The sequence below is a fragment of the Heteronotia binoei genome, chromosome 3, assembly GCF_032191835.1.
Source record: "Heteronotia binoei isolate CCM8104 ecotype False Entrance Well chromosome 3, APGP_CSIRO_Hbin_v1, whole genome shotgun sequence".
Lineage (NCBI taxonomy): Eukaryota > Metazoa > Chordata > Lepidosauria > Squamata > Gekkonidae > Heteronotia > Heteronotia binoei.
The window spans coordinates 87,427,916-87,452,685 of record NC_083225.1 but is presented as its reverse complement, the minus strand read 5'-3'; the positions used below and the strand labels follow the sequence as shown (position 1 = coordinate 87,452,685).

The window sequence follows — 24,770 nt, the reverse complement described above, 5'->3', positions numbered from 1 at the left end:
TCACCCAAGGTTTCTGACATAATCCACGATCTGGTTCAGGCGGATTTCCCAGTGGGGTCACTCCTACCTGTGTTGCCAGTGCACTTGGAGGGGCTGTGTGAGGCCTGGGACAAACCTGCTTCGATTCCACCTACCTCGAAGCGCTTTGACTCCCTGTACAGAGTACATGCTCCTGATTCTAAATTTTTAGCCTCCCCTCCTGCTCCAAACTCTATCATCGTGCACTCAGCAACTAAAGCCAAACCATCCAGACCTCCTACTCCTCCTGATCGTGAGGGCCAGAAGTTGGACACCTTGGCTCGCAAGATTTACAACATTGCCTCTACTAATTCCAAACTTAACTATTACCTGGCTTATTTTTCTGCATATACATTTAATCTCACCAACCAATTTACTCCTCTCATTTCTTCTCTGCCTGAAACTTCTCAGAGAGTCGCATCCAACTTAGTCTCTGAACACTCACGAGTTTCTAAACAGCAGATTAACACATTAGACATGCGTTTTCTTGCTCATCTAGAGTTTTTGCTTCATCGGTGGCACTGCGTCGACACACTTAGCTAAGATCCACAAACCTGCAACCCGACATCAAACAAAAAATCGAAGACCTACCTTTTGATGGCCTTGGCCTCTTTCATGCATCCACTGATGAAGTCCTCACTTCGGTAGATGACAGCCGCAAGAAGCGCCTTGGAGTCTCTCAGCCAGCCTCTCAGCAGTTCAATCGATCCAAGCCCTGGAGACCATCTTTTCAGAGGCGTCAACACTCTCCTAAGCAATCTGATTACTGGAAGAGGAAACACCCCCAGCAAAAGCAACCCTTTCAACAGAGGCCACACTCTCAGCAGACAAAGAAGTCTTCTCAGCCAGCCAAGCAGTCTCTTTGACTCCCCTCTGCATCTCACCCAACAGCTGAATCCCTGCTATCAAACACGTCTTTTCCCGTTCTACCCAACCTGATGCTCAATCACCACGGATACTCACCATAATCCGCCTAGGTTACACAATCGAGTTCGTTTTGCCACCTCACTGCCACTACTTCACTGTTACTCCACCATCCCCTCATCTCAAACAAGAGATTCTGGACTTGCTCCAAAAAAATACCATAGAGCCTTTTCCTCCTCACCATCGGGGGACAGGTTTCTACTCACGATATTTCCTGGTGCCCAAGAGGGACGGGGGCAAGCGACCCATTCTGGATCTCAGGAGACTAAACAAGCGGATAGTCTACAAGAAATTCAGAATGATCTCCGTCCAATCCATCCTTCCCCTAATTCCACAGGATTCCTGGGTGGCATCCCTGGATCTCCAGGACGCTTATTTCCATGTGACCATCAGACTTCAGCACCGCAAATATCTTCGCTTTGCCATGGGACAACATCACTTCCAGTATCGATCCCTCCAGTTTGGGCTATCCATCGCCCCGAGAGTGTTTACGAAATGCATGGCAGTAGTCGCAGCTGCCCTACGTCTTCACAACATTCCAGTGTTCCCGTGCATAGACGACTGGTTACTCATCGCTCCCACAGCACATCAACTGGTGAAGAATCTCAAAACAACACTCTCTCTTCTTGCCTCCCTGGGCCTGTGTGTGAATGCTGCCAAATCTCACCTCACCCCAACTCAGGACCTACAGTTTATAGGTGCTCGTCTCTGCACATCTCCTCATCTCATTTTTCTTCCCAGGGATCATGCCCACACCATTCTCTCCCTGGCCCAGGAGGTCATACGTACCACTACGCAACCTGCTATCACCATCCAACATCTTCTGGGCCTCATGGCCGCAACAACCTCGGTTCAATTCGCAAGACTGCGCATGCGGCCTCTGCAGCTTTGGTTTGTCCGTGCCTACCATCCACACGTACAACCACAGAATACCATTCTCACTGTACCTCAGAGGGTTTGGCTCTCCCTTATCTGGTGGACAGTACCAGACAATTTACTTTGCGGAATGCCCTTTGTTCTTCCTCCTCCGTCTGTCATTGTGACTACAGATGCCTCCAAGTGGGGATGGGGAGCCCACTTAGAGGACAAGACTGTCAGGGGTCTGTGGACTGCGCCCCAGAGGGCTATGCACATAAACTGCCTAGAACTCATATCCGTTCACAGGACTCTTCAATCGTTCCTTCCGTCTGTAATCAACCGACATCTCCAGATCACAACCGACAATATGGCCACAGTTTTCTATGCGAACAAGCAGGGCGGTACCAGATCTATCTGTCTGTGCCGCATAGCCATACTTCTTTGGAAATGGTGCATCAAAAACAGCATCTATCTGACTGCCATTCACCTTCCAGGGACAGAAAATGTCTTGGCCAATTCTCTCAGCAGGATTCGCATAGACGACCACAAATGGTCCCTCAATCCACGCTACTTGCATCGCATCTTTGCATGCTTCGGGACTCCAAAAGTAGATGTTTTTGCTACGAAGGACAACTTGAAATGCCCTCTCTTTTATACCAGGAGATGCAACAATGCTTTCCTCCACAGCTGGAGGGGTCCTCTTCATTATCTTTTTCCACCAATCCCTGTAATTACCCGATCTCTACTCAAAATTGTTCGGGACGGTACAGACTGCATACTGATAGCGTCATGGTGGCCACGGCAACCGTGGTTCATGAGACTCCTTCAAATGTCCCATCACACTTATCGCCACCTCCCCCGGCAGACGACCTCCTCACCCAGAATCACTGCCAGGTATGGCACCACAACCCCCAAATTCTAGGGTTTACAGCATGGAGAATTCGGCCACACTTTTACCACCGAGAGTAGCGGAAGTTATCCTGAATGCCAGAAAACCTTCTACCACACGCTCATACCAGTGCAAGTGGAAGCGCTTCTGCTCCTTCGCATCCTCTCAACAACTTGATCCACGGTCTGTACCTCTCCCTTCGATCCTGGAATACCTGCTGTCTCTACAGGTGTCGGGTCTCAGTTATTCTTCTTTAAAGATTCACCTTTCAGCCATTTCTGCTTTCCATGAGCCTATTGACGGTCAGACTGTTTTCTCTCATAGACTGTCCAAATCATTCCTTAAGGGCATGTTGCACCTTCACCCTCTTATCAAGCCGATTGTGCCAGTTTGGAGTTTGTTGTTAGTTCTTGCACAACTTATGAAACCCCTGCTTGAACCCTTGGCCACTGTGGACCTTAATCTACTCTCTTGGAAGACTTCCCTGTTGGTTGCTCTCAGTTCTGGCAAGCGGGCCAGTGACTTGTGTGCCTTCCCGCTCTGACCCACCTTATACAGTTTTTCATAGGAACAAGGTGGTCTTGAGAGCAGATCCTGCTTTCTTACCTAAGGTTGTATCGAAATTTCATCTTTCAACTTCTACTTCGTTGCCCACATTTTTTCCTAATCCTAAGGACTCTGGACAAAGAGCTCTACACACCCTCGACGATAGAAGAGCTTTGTCTTTTTACCTCTCTCGTACACAACCATTCTGTAAGGACCCTAACTTATTTGTGGCCTACGGCAATCCTCAAAGAGGATGCAAAATTTCTACCCAGAGACTCTCTAAGTGGGTATCCATTGCAATCCGGTTGTGTTACGAAGTTGCTAACCAACCTTTACCTGAAGGCCTTAAGGCTCACTCGACTAGAGCAGTCTTGACCTCCTTGGCCTTCCTGGAGGGCGTCTCCTTAGAGGATGTCTGTGCTGCTGCATCATGGTCCTCGCCATCCACATTCGTCTCACACTATGCCTTGGACGTTCGTGCCAGACGGGACGCCTCCTTCGGCCAAGCGGTCCTCAGGTCCATCTTCCACTGAAATCATCCCAGGTGAGTGCATGCATACACCGTAAGTATGAAGATATTTTTTTCTTGCCAGCACCCACCTTCCTTTTGACTTTTAGCTTGCTAGTCACCCATGTGTGGGACTGCACAGAGACCACAATGAAGATAAACAGGTTGCTTACCTGTAACTGATGATCTTCGAGTGGTCATCTGTGCAGTCACACACGCCCACCCAGCCTTCCCCTCTGCTGGCTTTTTCTGCCTTTGTTTTTACTTTTGTAGACTGTCAGTAGCAGCTGGAAAAAACTGAGTGGGAATGGCACCTCCCGCTCGCTCCAGGCATGCGCAGTTGATGCCTGCTCCCCAGGGCAAGCGGAAAGTGCGCCAAAAACACTCTAGGTGAGCTATTGGAGACTCCAAGGTATGGATCCATTGCCTGTGGCAAGACCAATGTGTGTGACAGCACAGATGACCACTTGAAGATCATCAGTTACAGGTAAGCAACCTGTTTTTTCCATAAATGTGGGTTTCAAAATGCGCATTTGTAAAGATGGCTGCCATTAAGAAAGCTACAAGTGGTCACAGTGATCTGATTATCAGTTCAAATAACAATCGGTAGCATTGGACGCCCTTTAAAGGACATACAGTGAGGTTACACACAGTGAGCTCAACAACAGCGATGGCATTAAGCACATTGAACAATGTAAATCTTGATATTAGAGTTCAGAAACCTGAGGTAGAATGGTGCACATTAACTTAGTTTTGTTTAATTTTAAAGAGTTTTATACTGTTCCATCTAGCCAGACAATAGTTAACTCAGTTTATTTATTTGTTATTCAGCATCTAGCCCTCCCTCCCCCACAAGCAGGCTCAGAGCAGATTACAACAGACCGTGGATATACATTCTGATTTATAAACTTCCCAGCCAAACATTAAGCAAAAATAAAATAACTTCAATAAATATAATCTCAGCAGAATACAATACAAATTACAATCCCAGTAAATTTGTTCCTGTATTTTCAGTTTCCCTACTGTATCATGCAATATAGAATATAAAAAATGGTATTAATATATTAGGTCAGAAGGCCAAATGCGGAATTCAGCAACTGACACTCCATAACCAAAGCACCAAGTTTAAAGAGGTCCTAATTGCAGATTTGAATAACTGCCCTTTACCACCAGCTTTGGTTTTCTGTTAAGCTAAGAAGAGTGGAAAGTAGTAGAAGAAATGGGTCTAACTCCAGAATTGTGCTAAAAAGTACTGCATGGATAAGATAATTTTAGACATGGTTATGTTGCAAAACTACTGTTTTTGCTGATTTGGTTTTCTTCTGTTCACAGCTTCAGCTAACACAGAAAACCACAGTTTCTCAGGAAGCCGTAAGCATAATTGTTCCAATCATATATGATATGGCTTCAGGTACCACACAACAGGCAGACATTCCCAGACAGCAGAACTCTTCAGTTGCTGCTCCCATGATGGTTAGCAATATTCTAAAGAGGTTTGCAGAACTGAATTCACCACGGCCAGGTACTGTACATGTCCAGTAGGGTAATCTTCTGCATGCTTGAATGGACAAGGTTTTATAGTTTATAAATTGCAGTTTACCTTGAGTGCTGGTTTATTTTAAATGGTTTTATTTAAAAAGATCATAAGATCTGGGTGGGGGGAAGGGGTTGGAAAAGAGATTAATGCATGTAGTGATATATTGTTCAGTATACCTCTTTGTGGTGCCAGAAGAATGGTGTTATTGGTGCAACATGGACTTTGACATTGACTGAGGAAGCATAATGCACTTAAACTTGGCTCCTACTACTGTAATAACTATGCTACTTTTAGCACTGTCACATGAGCCCTGTGTATATAATTTCTGTGAAAACTAGTGCTTGTTAGTCATCTTCCACTGTAGGAATATGTCTTCCCATTTCTTGTAATTTTAATTGTTACAAGATTTTACTACTTGTCTTGTTCTTGATTGCACTCCTCTGAGGAAAGCCTGGGGCCAGGAAGATGGAACTACTACTTATAAATTACTTCATAAAGTAACACATCACAGCACTGGCTTATTCTTTCTGTATCCCATGACTAACATCTCATCATGATTGTATCTTCTATCTTGTGCTGCCTGCTTTGTTTCCTTGAGAAACTCTTTTGTATCCAGTTTCACTTTTCTTTTAATAAAAGTGTTAGAAACTTTTTAAAGTGATTTTTTTTGGGGGGAACAATTATATTCTTGGGTATGAAATTTTTTAAGCTGACTGGATGTATAGCTTTACCTGAAACAACTTCACAGAAGATTCTCTCCTCCCCTGCTGGATGCCATTATTGTTAACTACTTGTTAGTACAATAGTTAAAACCATTATATAGGTTGTAAAAAGTACATATATTTCTAGTGTAGTATTAGAACATAGACATGATTCTAAAATGCATTATGTGGATGGCACATACCATTTGACTACAGTGGAGCAGCTTATAGGATTAAGGTGGTATGGATAATGCCTCTTCAAATGCTTGCCTTTGCTTTTGGTGTAAACACAATCCTGAATTCCCTCCTGATCATCACTGAGGTAACTGTGATTTTTGGGATGGTTAGCCATGTATTTCCACCTCGGTATAAGAGGTTCAAGGTGAGTTATTAAAAATCCGTGCTTTGTCTCACTGGCAACTGGAATATTGTGCATGCTGTCCATCATTCATGCATGAGCCCTCCCCCTCAAGGCTTCCTAATGTTCAGATGCTTAAGGAGTGAAAATACTGAGAAGAAAAATTCAATTCTAGGTATAATATTTAATTGAACAAATGTTTTCTTTACCAATGAGGCATTTGTCATGTGGTTCTAAAAGTTGTAGAGCTTTACTAAACAGAATTCTTGGAATTGGCGCTTGGGGTTTGTCCATACTTGCTCAGTTATCTTAAAATGAGGTGGTACAAAGATTCTAAATTGAAGCTTGAAGAAGATGCCATGGCTATTTTTCAGTGATTTCTTGACTTTAAAAAAATTGTAAAATGAAGCATAATACTTGTTTAAATGTTTGCTAGAAACATTCCCATGTGATCAAATCTTTACAGATTTGTAATCTTTAAAAAGAAATCACACTCCAAAACCAGCAGCATAGCTTGTGATTTTTTATTTTTTACCTAGCAAGAATCATTTTGGCTGAGCTGGTTAATTTGCGGTGGTGGCTGATCTTTGTCTTTCGTTCTGTATCTACAAGAGTTTCATTACTGCTTTTGTGGAATAGCAGAAGTTGATTTCTTTATGTCAGTGACATCAGATGTGTGCTTTTCTGATTTGACTGTTCCAGAAGCTTTAAATACTAGCTTTGTCACTAAAAAGACTGCCAAAATATAATATTCGGGGGGGGGGGGTATGGGGCAGGCATTCTGCTTATACAACCAATAGCAGTAGTACATTTAATTAAAGCAAGGCTTATTTGTGTTAAGGGAAGCTGCAGGTAACTTCTGTACATGGGCAGCTATTAACTGTGACCCATTGTTGTATGGTTCTTTTCTAATGGTGATAGTGTTCTTCTCCAGCAGTATTAGCACATATATAATTATGTATTTGTTTTTATATTGTACCCACCTTGGGTACTAAGATGCTCAGGAAAAGACAGGTATTTACGTATTTTAAATATATCTATTTGTGGGTTGCTCACACTTGTATCCATTCCTCCAAGGACCTTCATACAGCACAAATTGAGGTTGTGTTATCTCCTCAGACAACAATGTGAGCTTATATATAGGTCAAGAAAGAGGCAGTTATCCAAGGGTACCTTATAGCTTTTGGATCCAGGCCATCATGGTACAAATCCACTGTGCAGGTGACTGGGGTGGTGGTGGAGAATGCCCTTTGCTACATTTGGACACAGAAACCAGCCCATTTATTGTACTGTGAGGAAATCTGTGCTTTGTTCACATGTAGAATTTTTACACTAGCTGGTTGAAGAGTTTCTGGTAGTAGCTGCACTTAAGTTATTTATTTAATGTTGCACCTGTAGTTACTATAGTACACTAGTTTCAGTTTGAAGTGTTTCTGATTAAATTTATCACTGCCAGAACTTAAGGAGCTAACTTGTGTTTCTTTCCCTTGTTCTAGGTGAATGTACAATCTTTGCAGCTGTTCGTGATTTAATGGCTAACCTAACACTGCCCCCTGGTGGGCGTCCATAGGCTATTTTTAGACAAAGGGTAAAATGAGATGAAGCGGCAAAAAAATTCTCTGAAATAAAGCCTTCAGTTATGTAATACAGAAGAGACATTTTTGCGTGTCACATTTATAAAAGAGCTAATACAATGGATTGGCCTACTTTCAGGGATGCACTTTCATCAGATTTTTTTTTTGTACAGCACTCTATATAATGTTTTAAGGAAACATTTCAAACTAGTAATAGATTTATGTATCCGCTTGCCAGTAAATAGAGTTAATATTCTGTTTTATACTACAAAGATTATGAAAATGCCAAACTTGTTTATTTAAATGTTTTTCTTATGTCTTGGTGTAATAGTCTTTTTTTAAAAGGCAAGTCTGTCATTTTTTGAATACTGTAAGATTGTGACATACTTTATATTGAATCTGTATTTTAATATGACTGCTTTGAATCCTTACATTTAAAAAGTGGGCTTGTTGTAAACATGTCCCCCCAAAAGCAATATTTAATAAACTAGATTTAAAAATTTGTGTGAGTTTTCTGTTGAACACGTCACCTACATAATGAAAAGGATCTTATGGAGCTATGTTTTGGTGGGAGCTTCATCATTGCTTAAAAACACCTTCAGCAAACCAATCTAAGGAGTACGGTTCCTTATGAAACTGGCCAAGATATCAAAGAGACTAGTTAAGGTAGAAGGTGTTTTGCCAGTCCTTGTAACCTGGTGCACTTTGCTCATAGTTGTTATAATGCAGTGGTTTGCAGAGCTATAAAACTGGTCCTGTGTGCCCAGCAGTCAATTGTTGACTACTTAAAGCCACATTCTGTGCTGCATGGCGAATCTAATTGTGGAACAGGCTTCCTTGGGAGGTGGTAGGCTCTCCTTTGGAGGTTTTTAAACAGAGGCTGGATGGTCATCTGACAGCAATGTGAATCCTGTGAATTTGGGGTGGAGGGCGATATTTGTGAATTTTTTGCATTGTGCAGGGGGTTGGACTAGATGACCTTGGAGGTCCCTTCCAACTCTATGATTTCTTGCTTTGTAAAAGAATAGCAGAGGGGGAATAAAAAGTAACCAAGAAAAGTCTTGAGGAGGAAAGGAGAAAGAGAAGGGAAAATAAATAGAAGACAAGTTAAAAGGGAAATAGAACTACGAGCCTGGCTGCTTTTAAGTCTTTTTCCTTAAGTGACTGTACCTGCTGTTGCAGTTATGGAAAATCCTTTTATTTGAATAAGGGAACTGTGTAGTAAACTATCAGAGGTGCCTACGTTGCATAGCTGCTGTCTAAAATCATTCTAGACAGTTTCTATGTGGAGTCCATAATGCAAAATTCATATCAGTTATGCCAGTAGACATCCATTAGTGATAGTCAAAATAAAGGGTATACCGGTAAATGTCATAAAGATAGCTTAATAAATAAGACTGGCTTCAAAAGTAGCTTGGGAGAATGAAGACCAAACTATCAACAAACAGGAATTAACATTTTGTTGTTTTATCTTTGGTATGAATATAACATAACATTGTACATCAATACAAAGCTGTAGGGCTTTGTATTTGGTACTGTGTAAAGACACAAGGTTGGATCCAGAGAGAAATTTATGCTGATAAAAGGGGGGTGGGACTTCCACTGATTTGTCCCTTCTTCAGCAGGCCATATCCACTCTCTGTCAGCAAGCCTTCATTCTTTGCGTCACTAAAGACCACCCTCACTAAGCACAGGCGCATCAACACTCTCATGCTGTTCTTTGTCCCCCAGGGGTAGTATTCGGGGACAGGTTTGAGCTGTAACAAGAAAGACAGAGAAATCCTGTTTTGCTAAAGCAAATTCCTTCTGTCAACAGAGATACTGTGTGGAACCTCTATAAATATACAAGAGCAGTTTTACTGGATGGCATCACAGACCTCTACAGTTCAGCATCCTGTTTCCAACAGTTATCAGAGATCTGTTTTCAAGAAGCCTGCTCAACGTTCTTCACTGAGCTTCTGAACCTGCAGGTTCCCTTGGTAGACCCCTTTCTTCATTAATTCCCCTTTAAAACTAAGCTAGTGCTCATCAGATTGACTTATGGAATTCAGAACCACAAGTTATGCATTATGTGATGGAGTACTTTCCATTGTTTCTCCTGAGACCCTTGGGCAAAATACTGATCTGGCTGTTCTTTAGCATCTAACGAGAAAAAAATATATCCATTTTCTCTGACGAGTGCATAATTTCATGAGCTCCATGGTTTAAAATGCTCCCAGTGTTTAATCATTCCTTGAAAAGTGCCAACCGCTTGATCCCTTTGTTCTTTTCTGCGTAGTTTCCAGTCCTGTATATGGGATAGGGCAGCCATTAGTCCAGTGTTGAAAACAGAATTGTACCGAAGAGTCACATTAACGCCATGATGATACTGTGAGTTTATTTTTGAAACAGCTCTATCAACTCAAAGCATTCCTGCTTATTAGGAAGTGGACTGGAGTAAACAGCTTCATAGCAGGCCCCTCTTCCGGGTCCCCCCCCCCCTCGTCGGCAACTGGAGGACGGCTCCAGCATCTAGCCCAGGCAAGGCGCAAGGCGGAGTTTGCCTTGCCATGGCGCTGGCGGAACTGGCTGCTCGCCTTAACTGCACGGAGTACAAGAATTGGGTGAAGGCCGGCCATAGCCTGCTGCTGCTGCGGACTGCCCTACAGCGTTATGCCGGGGAGCAAGTCCACGTTTTCCATCGCCAGCTCGTCGACCGCGATGCAGCTCGTCTGGCCCCGTCATCCGGCCGTGGCTGCGGAGGGAGCTGCACCCCTCGAGGCAGGCAGGTGAGGCACGGCGACGCCCTTCTCTGTCGGCAGCCTTGGGAGCAGCGGGGCGGATTTCGGTGTGCTCTTCTTCACCCCAGCCGGGTCTTTGCGGAGTCTGCCAGTTTCCAGCCCCGCCGCTGGGCTTCTGCCGGTCTCCTATGACACGGGTGCGTTTTGCTCCGTTTTGCGTTTCTTATGATCCTCAGTGCCCTTAAAAAACGGGGATGGGGAAAATGTATGTTCTTTCTGTTTGCTCCTTGTTGGGAGGAAGGGCGACGAAAGAACTGGAGAGCAGACGAGAAGAGACAGGGTTAAGCATTTCTCCGCCTCCTCCCAGCCGTTTAAATTCTCGGTCTCCAAGGGAAGGAACCCGTGGCTGTCTGTCACGCCCAATTTGGGATTAACGAATTTAGCCAGAGTCCAGCCAGAGGCACCCCTCGAATTTTTGCAACTAACTCTTCTCTCTCTACCTCCGCCGCCCATATTGGGAGAGAGGTATCAGCTTCACATTCATAGAGAGTTTTCCTGCACTTTAGCAGCGTTGGCTGTGTTCTGTTGGAAATCTCTCAGCCACTTTAGATTAACTTTTGGGGGTTCTTTTGATCTTGTGTCTTTATGACTTTACATTGGCTTCTTGCGTGATCCGGTTATTTAATGGGAAGTAATGCTCCTGTAGCCTTCTAGGCTGACAGATGAGGAAGCTGACAGTGCCCGGGTGAAACGGAAGTGGGTATATGCTAACTTCAATAGATGTTAACGAGTTGTGTCTCATAAATGAAGGAAGTCTGTTCTTCATAGAACACAAGTACAGGACAGAAATTTACTTCAGACCTGGACTTCTAATGTTTTCAACAAGAACTGTATCATGATTTAAGAATGTTTTATTCTAATACCAGATTTAAAAGATGGTCTATTCTGAAGGTTATGAAAATATCATATACAGGAGCCACAAACATTATTTTCACAGTATGGAGACAAAGTGAAACTGACAGAGATGCCATACAAATCATCAGTTATACTATTAGTACATCTTACCCAACCCATCCTGCAGTTAAGAATTCAGAGGTCATATGACATGACTGTCACACAGCTCTGAGCCTCCCAGAGTGTCTCTTCAGCAAATAAGCACTGCTGCATTTCCTGGGTGAGCATAATGTGGGGCTGAATGGCAAAACTCTAATCATGTGGAATTTCCCTCCATAAAAGAAATCTAGTTAAGACTTTCACTCCATCTCCTTGTGCTGTGATAGAGGACAGGAGCTGTGTGTTGGTAAATTATGTTGCCTGATCTGTTCTTCCTCAGGCTCTGAAGGAGAAAATGTTGGCAACAGGAAGACGAGGTTGTTCTGACATAGGTGAAATTCCTGGAACTGCACAAACGTTTTACACAAATGGCTTGCTACAAAATGCTGCCTCCACATTGTTGGGCTTGAGAGAGCCATTGACACTGCTGCTTGCCTATATAAATCAGTTGCAAAAATCATGACAAGAAGTGCTGCTAGATCACTGTTGAGTGGAGCGTCAAGCTCTTCAGGATTCTAGAGAAATAAATTTCCCCTTTAAAAAATCCTGACATTTGAAATCTTGGGTTCACTTTACATCATAATTAACAGAGTTCTTGCAGGTAGGAAGGTGGAGTTGCCTTCTTGTTGATTATGGCTCTAGTGGCAAATTCTAGGAAATTCCAGCAACAAAGAGAAGCATCCTACAAACCTCTCAGCTTTGGTTCTGAGGCAGGAGTCATGGACTCAACATAAAGTTGAGTGACATGAGTCTTGTTGACAGAGTTTGAATGTGCAGGAAGGTGTGGTCCCCTGAGTGAGTAGATAGTTGGGTGCACTCCAGAACACTGTGGTAAAAACACAGACTCCACAACAGCCAGTTAACAGTTATATTTTGGGTTAGACGTAAGAGGCAGTCAAGACAGGCAATGGTCATACACAGAATAGCAGTCCTCCAATATGCAGCACCAAATCACAGTCCAATAGAGAAGTCAAAGTCAGTCCAATACATTACATGAATCCAGCAAGTCAGTCAGTAAGTCACTCCTTCCAAGAAACAGTTCAACAGAGTTTCTCCTTCACATATGTCATTCATACAGCATCGCCCAAGGCCAAGGCACGGCATGTAACCAAGGCAAAGTGCTGTGGCTAATGCTACCACAGATATAGTGCAGCCACCCAATCCTAAGCCTGATTGGTAACATGAGCTACACCTGTGACTTCTCGTGACTTCCATTACAGCTGTATAGTTTTAGTTGCATAACCTTGACTCAGCAGTTTAGTTCTTAAAGGAACTCAAACACTGACATCCTCCCCTTATGGAACTAAAAACATTCTATACAGGTAACATAAACTACTTACATTCATAGTTCACATACATATCAACAACATGGCAGTAATATTGCAACTTCACTTCAGACCAAGTTTTATGCAGTTGTCTTTATGTTTAAATGGTGTCTGAGCCTTAGTGAAAATGTCTGCAATATTGTCACTCGTTGCACAGTATTCCAGAGTGATTAGCCTGTCTGTTAAGCATTGCTTCACATTGTGGAACCTGACGTCTGTGTGCTTGGATCTTGATTTAACTCCAAGATTGGTTGCTAGCTTTAGAGCCGCCTGATTGTCCTCAAACACAGTGATAGGTTCTATGTAAAACAAACCAAGGTCAGCTAGTAGCTGTTTGTACCAGGTTAACTCACTACAGACTGTACTGAGTGCGGAATACTCTGACTCGCATGTCGAGAGAGCCACATGTCGTTGTTTCAGAGATCTCCACCCTACCAGGACACCACCCATGAAAATTGCCAGACCGGTGGTTGACTGCCGGGTGCTCTGATCACTAGCAAAACTTGCATCTGCGTAAGCATGCACCTTTAGATCCTTAACAGGTGTTATATACAAGCTTAACTCTAGAGTATGCTTTAGGTATCTAAGGACATGTTTAGCAGCAATCCAATGGCATTGTCTTGGCTCCTTTACAGCCCTTGCCAATTGGTTAGTTGCCATAGCTATATCAGGTCTTGACCAGTTAGCTATATAAGATAAACTTCCAATCAAAGACTGATAGATGCTTTGGTCAAACAGTGGACTATTGCTATCATTTAAATCAAAGTTCTGCAGCATAGGAGATTGCACTCCCCTGCATTGGTCCATTTTATAGCTCTTTAGCAACTGAGCTATTTTACCCTTCTGTGAGACACGATACCCACCATTTACAGGTTCAATGTCTAAGCCAACATATTGTCTGATGTTGCCCAGATCCCTCACAGTAAACTGTTCATTCAAAGTTTCAACAACAGATTTCATCATCTTTTCAGTTCTACAAATCAAAGCTAAATCATCAACAAAGACAAGGATTAAACATTGCTGCTCCCCTTTTCCTTTGAGAAATATACAGGGGTCAGCTATGCCTTGCTTGAAACCAAGCTTCTTTAAACATTCAGTTAAGAACTGATTCCATTGATGCCCAGACTGTTTTAAACCATACAGTGATTTTTTAAGTTTCCAGCACACATTTACATTGTTATTTCCACCAGAAACACCAGGTGGCAACTTCATATACAATGTGTGTTCTAGAGGAGCGTGTAGGTAAGCGGTCTTAACATCTAGATGTTTTACAACACAGTTATGCCTGGCTGCATAAGTCAGAGCACAAAAGATTGATGTAGCTTTGAGTGTGGGGGCAAATGTTTCGTCATAATCTTGCATGGACTGCAAGTACCCCTGTGCTACTAGTCTAGCTTTATAACATACATTTCCGTCTGCCCCAGATTTTAATTTGTAAACCCACCTACAACCCAAGAGTTTATGATTAGGTGGTAGTACAGACTCTTCGTAGACTTGTAGCTCTTTCAACGACTCAAGCTCCGCCTTCATGGCTGCGTTCCATCCAGCCTGTTCGTCTTGCGTGAGATGCTTGATGCTGTCGTAGCAGGAAGGCTCAGCAAGGACGACACATGCCTGACCAGGACTGTAGCGATCTGGAGGATGAGTTTCTCTCGTAGATCGTCTGAGAACAGGTTCTGGTTCCTCATCTGACACTCCATGCTGGCTCACCGGCTGCTGCTGCTGCTGCTGTGACACTCCCGCTCCAGAAGATGCAGGTGTAACAGGTTCCGGCTTGATGACTCTGCTGCTGGATGAAGGACTCCGCCTCTCGCCTCCAGTTGGTAGTGGCGAATCAGTTTCCACTGCTGTAGGTAGGGATACTGTAGAGGACGTTCTCTCCCAACCGACAGAGGTTTCCAGGAACTTAGCAGAGCAGGACGTTGTTATCTTCTTGTCACCTACTTGGGAAAATCTATAAGATTGGTGATTGTTGGAATACCCAAGAAATAACAACTTTACAGCCTTATTACTCCCCTTTCGCTGTAGCTGTTTTGGGATGTTTACATAGGCTGGTATCCCAAAGATCTTTATATGGCTAATGGACACTTTCCTGCCGTACCAGACCTCAGCAGGGATCTTTCCAATAGCAGAAGACCAGGAATAGTTCAGCACATGGGAAGCACTCATGATACTTTCCCCCCAATAACTCATGGGAAGGTTACTGTCTCTCAACATAGAGATACACATATTGTAGAGGGTGGCATTCCTCCTCTCGACAAAAGCGTTATGCTGTGGCCTATAAGGTGATGTTCGTTGATGGCTGATGCCATATCTCCTAAACAGAGAAGACATGCGGTCATTACAAAATTCTGTGCCGTTATCAGAAATAATAGCCCTTGGAACTCTCCCAGTTTTCCTGTTGACAAAACGAAGCCAGTTGCTGATGTTTTGGTAAGTCTCAGCCTTGGATTTAAGTAAATAACAAAAACCATAGCGAGAATAGTGATCTTCTATGTGTAAAGCAAACTTAGCTCCGCCCACACTTCTGGTTGGGAATGGTCCAATCAGATCCATGAAAACTAGGTCCAAGATTTCTGCAGACTGGAATTTTGATGGAGACACTGTGGGTGCTGCCTTTGATTTCGTTGCTTTGCAGATCTCACAGTCAACAAAACAATGACAGGCTCTGGGGGTAATTCCTGCAGCTTGCAAGGTTCTCTTGACAGCTTGGAAATTTATGTGCCCCAGTCTCCTGTGCCACATGTGTATGCATTCATCATGAGGGGGGCGGTTCATACTCACATGTTGCACAAGGTTTTCTTTCTCCAGAAAATATAAGTTGTCTCTCCTTTTAGCCACCACTGAAACGCCATCACCACTAATCAAGCAGCTCTCAGCTGTAAAAGACACTTTAAAACTCTGCTCAGTTAAAGTGGAGACAGATAACATGTTGTACTTAATGCTGGGCACGTGAAGCATTTGGAACTTTCTCCTTAGACAAGGAATGTTAACAAGCCCAGTTCCTTCTACATTGGCACAAAGCCCATCAGCTAACATAACACACTGACCTTTAATTGGTGTGTAGGTGTTGAAGAGACTCTTGTCCTTGATAATGTGCACAGTCGCGCCGCTATCAATTAAAAACTGATTGCAGAAGGAAGAATAGTTAACAACAAGGTTCACATGCCTGCCTCCCACCGGAGGTACAGAAGACTGTTTCCTTTTGAAATGCTTACAGCTCCGCTTGAGATGATTAGGGCTGTTACATATAAAGCATCTCCTCACTGAGTAAGTTTTCCCAGCTGCTGCATGACTGTCGGCCCCTTTAAATTCCTCCCGGGCGGGAGACTTGGCTGAATGAGCTGGAGACACACCGAACAAAACTGTGTTCCTTCTCCTCATGTCCTCATTCAACAAACGTTGAGCGATGTTAGACATAGTTATCTCAGCTTTAGGCAAGATATCCAAACAGGATACAAACTGATCATAACTAGCATCCAGGGAGCAAAGGATTATGTAGGCTTTCTGCTGCTCAGAAAAAAACCACCTCCTTCTCCTGCAACTGTTGCAAGGTACGTTGCATAAACTCTAGGTGGACATTCATTTCCCCACCAGGCACATATTTTGCACTAAGGAGTTTCTTCATTAAGTATATGTGGGAGCCCACACTCTCACTGACATAGAGAGACTTTAAAGCGTCCCAACAAGACTTTGCACTGCTGGAGGACTTTATGTGGATAAGCTGGCTGTCTTCCAACGTTAGACCAATTAGTGCGCAAGCTTTATCCTCATTACTCCTGTGTTTTGCTATAACAGCTGCGTCATCAGCAGCGTCTAACACAGCTATATTGGGTGGACTTGTCACGTACTCCCACAAACCATGATATTTGAGGATCATTGTGACCTTCTCCGACCAGGTGCAGTAATTCTCCCCGTTCAGCCTCTTGATGAGGAATCCGGAGACTTGGATACTGGACTCCATTCTGCCTGTGTAAAAAACAAAAAACTGCCACGCCCAAAAATGGCTGTTACTCACGAGTAGACCTCGAGTAGACCACAGGAACTGATGGCACGTAGCGCTCTTACTCTCCAGGAGACCTACGCACTGGGCCCATAACCGATGACAGAGTTTGAATGTGCAGGAAGGTGTGGTCCCCTGAGTGAGTAGATAGTTGGGTGCACTCCAGAACACTGTGGTAAAAACACAGACTCCACAACAGCCAGTTAACAGTTATATTTTGGGTTAGACGTAAGAGGCAGTCAAGACAGGCAATGGTCATACACAGAATAGCAGTCCTCCAATATGCAGCACCAAATCACAGTCCAATAGAGAAGTCAAAGTCAGTCCAATACATTACATGAATCCAGCAAGTCAGTCAGTAAGTCACTCCTTCCAAGAAACAGTTCAACAGAGTTTCTCCTTCACATATGTCATTCATACAGCATCGCCCAAGGCCAAGGCACGGCATGTAACCAAGGCAAAGTGCTGTGGCTAATGCTACCACAGATATAGTGCAGCCACCCAATCCTAAGCCTGATTGGTAACATGAGCTACACCTGTGACTTCTCGTGACTTCCATTACAGCTGTATAGTTTTAGTTGCATAACCTTGACTCAGCAGTTTAGTTCTTAAAGGAACTCAAACACTGACACTTGTCACCTGCTGGAATAGCACCAAGATGTTAATTTTATCGTTCTATTGTTTTTAGAATTTTAATAATTGTTAGCTATTATTTAAATCACTGTATAACTTACTGTATTGACTGATGTTGTTAGCCGCCCTGAGCCTGCCTCGGCGGGGAGGGCGGGATATAAATAAAATGATTATTATTATGTGTTGGGGGCTTTATTAATTGCTTTAATTTTGCCTGTACCTAAACAGATGTTTTGCTCACTGGATGAAGCAGATGGTATAGAATTGTGAGATGTTAAAAACAATAATGTAGAGGATACTAATGACTTGGAAGACTACCCCCTCGAAGTCAGAGTACTGCAAATTAGTTTATTTAGCTTATAAGTAAGACTTGCAAAAATAAGCATTTTGGGGATTTTTTTTTGTCCCCTACCTCTTTGCAGTACAAGTCATGTTTTTGTCCCCTACCTCTTTGCAGTACAAGTCATGTTAACCACTGGCAGAATTTAAAGCAACGAACGATTTGCCAGAGGAGTTGAAAAGAGAAACTGTAACAGGGCTGTTAAAAGGAACAGCAAAAACAGAAGTGCATATTTATATGGGAAAAAAAGAGAACTGTTGAGCAGACATTTATGAAGTTAACAGAAACAATAAGGTAAAGCTGTATGCCAGCATCAATTTCAAAGACAATGTTTGCAAGTTCAGGTTGTAACTTCATAGCCTGAAAAATCTGCTTCCTTGTCTCTTTTTCTTTTTAAAATGTTGTCATGTACAGCTTGTTGAAAAATTCTGGTGAGCTTGAAAGTTTGCACAATGCTTTGTGTCAAGTTGGCTGGTCCTAATAAAAGGTATTACATGGATTTTGTTCTTGTGCTATAGTGGGGGATTCCAATATCCAGGCAATTGCCTGGAACCCCCACTAATGTTCAGTGAGCCAGATTGAGACTGGCGAGAGAGATTTTACAGAGAGAGACAACAAGACAGTGGCTTCACCTCAGAAACTATTGAGTCTTGAAAACTATAATGCAAAAGCCTTCAAACATAACATTCTGGTATGCAGCATACAGAATTAATCAAATTCCTAAATCAAATGCACTGTAGTTCTATAGAGGATATATCCTGGTTGTTCTGTCAAGTCCCATTAAGAGAGTGGTTGCCCAGAACAACACTGAACAAGAAATCACCACTAATTAATACCTTCTGCAATCCATAGAAGCAAATAGCTGTCAATTTAGGCCTGTGGTGAATGTCTGAAAAACTGCACAACTCCTCATATACAGCAGGTATCAACTTTGCCTGTATTAATGTATCTGTGAGGGCAAGAAGCTCCAGACTACTTCAGCACCTCTGCAAGTGGAAATCTGTATGTTATCAGTGGGTCAGGAAGCTCTAGACATGTTATCATGTCAAGGATATCTAAGGAGCCTGATAATCTAGTTTAGGCTTAGAGATTGGTACCGTGAACTTGGAAAAATATAAACTGTTTTCTAGGACAGAGTGCATAAGAGAATTCACTTTTGCTTTGGAAAATACAGCACTTAGCCAGACTCCAAGTCTTATGGGATGCTGCCATGATCCTAGGCCTAGTGCAGCTTACAGGCTCCAGGGGAAACCTGTGTTACAGTAGTAACCAGGCTTACATTTCCCAGGATCCCTTCTGTCCCTCTGACTGGGTGAGCAGAGGTTTTGGAAGGAAAACTTGACCAGTGAAGAAAAGAGGGGTAGGACCTGGGAGGAAACAATAAAATGGTAAAAGGAGTAGCTAGAGAGGTAAGAGTGTTCTCTTTGAAAAGGCTGAGCTGGAGAATGTGCTGCAACAGGAGAGTTCTCTCATCCAAAGAGTGGTGAGTCATTTGGAATCAGAAGGAAGGGAATGTATAGTTAGTTGAATCAGGACTTTTATTTTTCTTTGTACCACCTTTACTGTTTTTCCATGTTCATTGTTGCACTAATCGTTTTACAACCCACTTGTTTGTTCTTGAGCACTGATAATAAAATTATTGTTATACTGCCTGGGTCTGCACATCTCTTTGGTCACAGATAAAAGGTTGCTTGCTGAGAAGGAAGTGAGGGGTTGGGTGAGTGCTCTGGGCCCTCCTGGACAGACCCTACCAGAGGGGTGGCAGTCTGTAGAGGCCATCCCTGGTCTCTGCTTGTGACAGATGCTAAATGAACCAATAGGCTAGAGGCCAGAGCTAATTCCATATGGCTAAGAGAGAACAGGATCCAGTCTCACTAAACAGTATATTCCCTAACATGTTGTTAGCAAAAAAACTTGACATTACAGACTTAAAATTAATCCCCAGATGGCATTAGTAATTAACCTTTAACCAGTTCTGGGCTGAGTTATCACATCACCAGCAGGATAAAGAGAAGGGAGAGAGAGAAAAAGAGGGGAGGGAGGATGTCAGCCATATTATTGCCCACCGCTGCCAACAACCAAAAGCCTGGCAGAATATCTCTGCCTTGCAGGCCCTGTGAAATTGCATTAAATCCTGTAGGGCCCTGATGTTATTTGGCAGAATTCCAACAAGTTGAGGAAGGCTCTGGCTCTGTTTGAGAACACTGAGTGTCTTTAGGGCTAGGGATCACTAGTAGATTGTTCTCAGCAGATTGTAACATTCTTCTCTATCAGAGGAGGCAGTTCTGAAGATATGTGAGTCCCAGACTACATAAGGCCTTAAAGGTCAATACCAAGATCTTGAACCTGACTCAGAACTCCACTGGGAGCCATGCAGCTGGCATAGCACAGGTTGAATGTGTACCGTCCATGATGTTCCCATCAGGACCTACACCACCACATTCTGGATCAGCTGGTGTTTCTGGGTCAGTCTCAAGGGTAAGCCAGTGTAGAGCAAGTTACAATAGTCTAGTCTGGAGGTGACCATTGCATGGATTACTGTAGCTAGGTCAGGGGGTGACAAGAAAGGGGCCAGTTGCTGTGCTTGGTGTAGATGGAAGAACACCAGCTTGGCAATGTTAATGACCTGGGCCTCCATAGATAAAGAAGTATCCAGGACTGTGCCTAAACTGTTGGTTTGCACCAGTGTCAGTGGTGCCACATCAAGGGTGGAAAGTCTGTGCCGGGGGGGTGGGGGTGGGGGAACAGCCACAGAACCTCTGCCTTTGTTGGGTTGAATCTCAGCCATCTTTTTTTAAGCCATGCCTCTGGAAACTGGAGTGGTAATTAGAAGGATCTGTAGGATCCAAGATTGGTTTTTTCAAGAGCAGCCTCTTCAGACCCTGTGGATTGACCTCTGCCTCCAGGAGCAGATTGATAATGTCCATTAGAGGGGCCTGTATCCTCCCATTACTGGCTTTCACCATGAGAGGCACAGATCCAAGAGGCTTGTGACTGGCCAAAAGCATCCAAGATCCTGTCTACATCAGCATGGGAGAGTTGGCTGAAGTTATTAAATACCAAATCCAAATGTGGCCAAGGGGGCTCCAGTTCACGTACTGTATCAACATTGTTGGGTTTGTTGCAGCACAGAAAAGACTTTGTCCATGAAAAAACTCACAAATGCCTCACACCTAATAGCCGAATTACTCTTTGTGTAGGATGTCAGAGATCTAATTACCCTAAGCAATTGTGCTGGGTGAGAGCTTGCAGAAGCAATGGAGGCTTTGTAACCCCCCCCCCAAGTCCTTGTAACTTGTGTGACCTTCCTCACTGCTTCAGAGGATCCTCCTGTTGGTCTGCAGTAAAACAGCTGCATACAGTTCAGTGCAAGAACCCTGCTAGGAAAGAAAAGTATGAATTCTTCCTAGAAAGAAAAACAATCCAATCTTCTTCTTCTTTAGAATTTTGGGATGATCAGAGGCAGCATTATTTCAAAACACTTTGTGATTTATTATTTTATGTTTATTTTTGTGTATTTGTGCACGTGGCTATTTTATCCATTGCAGTCAGGAACCAAGAGCAACAATAGAGAACTGTTATGGATGTAGTCTTGTTCAACCTTCCTGCTTTTTCAGCATCTTTGTGTCTCTGTTCTTCCCTCTTGCCCCCTCCACATACACACACAAATATTGTCAGCAGCAAAGAGTCCCATCCCCATGCCATTAATCAGACTGTGTGATGTTCTTTTAGAAAAGTTCCAAGAAGAGACTGAATTGTCAATATATTGTCAATGTTTCCTTTCCTTTTTATTCCTTTAGGTTAGGTTCTTTGTTTGTCTGCAGGTTATGAAATATTAGAACTGCAAACTGTTAATTTTCATATTGTAAAATTCTGTTATCTGTCCTGATTCCTTGGAACTCAGGGAACTCCAAATTAAACTTTTGAGTTTCTCCTCTGTCTCTTTTTAGGCAAAAGCTTAAACCTCTGGTTTACTTTTCATCTTATGTGTTATAGGGTCACTTGAACTACTAGCATTTATTTTTCCTTTGTAGTTTCAGCCTGCTTGCTCCGTATGCAAAGAATGGAAGAAGGAGATTTTGAATCATCACACGCACAGGAATGGGGAGGTTAACTGGGGAAACTGCAGACCATGGCTTTGGCCTTCTAATTCATGGGAGTTTGCAAAGGTAATACCAGATGGTCTTTATTAGTCAGATTTACTGCAATTTTCACTTCTCTATTCATTAATCTGTTGGCACAAAGTGTGCCTTAGGGGTAGCACAATTTGGGGATCCATGAGGACTTGCGGGGCATCATATTTACCTCTCACCCAATATTTTCTCTTGCTCTTCACTGAAAGTTCCCATGCTCTCTCCCTTTTCCTTGCTTCCTTCCCCATCCATCACCCAGCTTGCCTTTATCTGTCTTCTTGTCCTCAGCTTACATCATTCCCTCCCTCTGGTAGTGCTTACCCTGAAAACTTTGATGCCATTGTGCAGCGGGGAAACCTGTAAGGGTTTGCAGGGGGCACTTCAGTTTCCCTAGTATTACCTTCCCCACATTATTTTCTCTTTCCTTCCTCCTGGCAACCTTCATAGCCTCAGCTTTCCCTGTTTCCTTTTCTCTTCCCCACCTACCCACCAACTGATACTTTATCCTTAGCTATATTTATTGTTTATTTCCCCTGGCTTTCTTCACAATGGGGACCCAAAGCAGTTTACATCATTCTCTTCCATTTTACTCACACAACAACTGTGAGGTAAGTTAGGCTGAGAATGTGTAACTGATCCAAGGTCACCCAGTGGGCTTCCCCAGGAGAGTGGTGATTCCATTTCGGGTCTCCCAGATCTAGTCTGAAACTCTGACAACTATACTATACTGACTGACATGGTGTGGCAGCCAAGCCTGGCTGAGTCATGCAAGTTGAGTGATAGCAAGACTGCCAGTGGTTAGTAGTGGGCCAGGTCCTTATGAGCCCTCCCTTAAAGGCCAGAACAGCTCTGGAAAGGGCTTTGATCCCTTCCCCTTTTACTGACAGGAACCAAGACTTCCAGGTTGACAAGACTGTCTGGTTACTTAGAAATAGCCAGTGAGGATATTCCTTTCTTAAAGGTACTCATGCTGCTTCTATTATTTGGTGTGTAAGATTCCAGATTTCCCCACAAACCTGGGTGGTGTTTTTCCCCCAGGTTTGTAGAAAGTTCTGTTTTGTCTGGTCATGCTGATAATTACCGTAGTTATATTGATTATTTGGATGGACTTTGCCACATAGTTCATACTGATTGGTAGAAAGAATGGATCCTGTGTTGTTCAAAAGCCAGTCACAACTCCACCTCTTTCTACTTCCCTTTAATCTTTCTTTTTCATTAGATCCCGTTTTCTGCTTTTAAGTTTAGCATTTGAAAATTCATTGAAGCAACATGTCGAGGGTTAAATTATATGGCATAAAAGCTGTAATTTATAGCAGTATTTCATTACCAATAGGGCTGCATTTTTTGTTCTGACAGAGGGTCTGTACTTTGCAAAGCTACCTAACCAGCAAATAGTCAACATATGAAGCTGCAGTGGTGATGACAACATATCCTGTTACATTACTGCCTGTTTCATTATTAAAGATCCTGAAATCTTGATAGAAAATAAGATGGCAATGTTCATTATGCCCAAGAAAGTGCAAGAAGCATATTATATGAACAGTGTACATGGTAGGATAGAGCCAAGCAGCTTTTCCATTCAAGCTCAACCAGCTCTCCTTACTACAACCCTTGATTCACATGGCCTTTTTCCATGCATGACACACCTTTCTGGGTGGTCAGAGGGAACAGTTCATCCCTTTTCATTAGCAGAAAAGTTGGTTGGATTCGCCCCAGTATTTATGCACTAAAAATGTGCTTAGTTGTGGCTTCCAGCATATGTACATTACAGTCAACACTTGATTAAAAAGTATTTTGAAGCATCCTTGAAAGGTATCTAGTATAAAAAATTCTTTTGTGATTTTGGTTTCCGGAAAATGAAACAAGATTCGGATTCAAGAGACAGCAGCGGCGTCACTGGGGCGGGGCCAAGGGGGCCATCGGCCCTCCCCCAGAGCATTCTCATTGGTCCCCCTCTCCGCCTTGCGCAAGCGTCGACGGCCGCCTCTAGTTGCTGCCCGCCCGGAGCCCGCGCCTGGAGCAGTGAGTCACCCATGGAGTCGGAGGAGAGGGGGATGGCGCTGGGACGCGGCTGAGTCAAGGCCTGATGCATGGTGGTTGGCTGGCGGGCGGCTCCTCCCGGGTGCTGGAGGGCCTATGAAGGGAAGGGGGCTTTGCGGCGTCTACCGACCGGGGCACATCCGCCCGCTCTGCCCCAGGCGCGGGCTCCGGGTGGGCAGCAACTAGAGGCGGCCGTCGACGCTTGCGCAAGGCGGAGAGGGCACAGCTCCCTCCAAAACACGGGCGGAGAGGGAGAGGGGCTTCCTGCCTTCCCACGCTTTTGCGCAGCCAGCAGGGCGCACTTGGCCCCAGGGTGCAACCCACCCTAGTGACGCCTCTGAGAGACAGCAATGTTTTGTGTGCCACTCTCAGTTATACAGTATTTGGTAATAGAGCAGATTTCTGAACGTGTCTTCGTATTTAGTGTGTGAAATGTTTATTTATTTATTTACTTTTCATTTATATCCCGCCCATTCCAAATGGACTCAGGGCGGCTAACAATCAAAATAAAACCAACATCTCAGTTTCCGATATAAAACGATAAGACATAATAATTTACAATTTAAAACAATTTAAAACAAAATATTGGTGCTTTACAACATATTAAAAG

At 43.5% G+C, this 24,770-nt stretch overlaps 2 protein-coding genes across 6 annotated transcripts in view; both read left to right on the top strand.

The window, feature by feature from the left end:
- The window catches only part of MED14 (mediator complex subunit 14), a 69,076-nt gene extending 60,661 nt beyond the window's left edge, over positions 1 to 8,415 (top strand). For all 4 annotated transcript variants that reach the window (XM_060234134.1, XM_060234137.1, XM_060234135.1 and 1 more), the window contains 2 exons: positions 5,076 to 5,265; positions 7,836 to 8,415. In XM_060234134.1, the coding sequence (XP_060090117.1) occupies positions 5,076 to 5,265; positions 7,836 to 7,909 (264 nt within the window). In that variant the 3' untranslated portion in view covers positions 7,910 to 8,415. The remainder of the gene's footprint in view (positions 1 to 5,075; positions 5,266 to 7,835) is intronic.
- Positions 8,416 to 10,444: 2,029 nt separating this feature from the next.
- Positions 10,445 to 24,770, top strand: part of C3HXorf38 (chromosome 3 CXorf38 homolog) — a 34,048-nt gene continuing 19,722 nt past the window's right edge. For both annotated transcript variants that reach the window (XM_060234132.1, XM_060234131.1), the window contains exons 1-2: positions 10,445 to 10,681; positions 22,022 to 22,156. In XM_060234132.1, the coding sequence (XP_060090115.1) occupies positions 10,463 to 10,681; positions 22,022 to 22,156 (354 nt within the window). In that variant the 5' untranslated portion in view covers positions 10,445 to 10,462. The remainder of the gene's footprint in view (positions 10,682 to 22,021; positions 22,157 to 24,770) is intronic.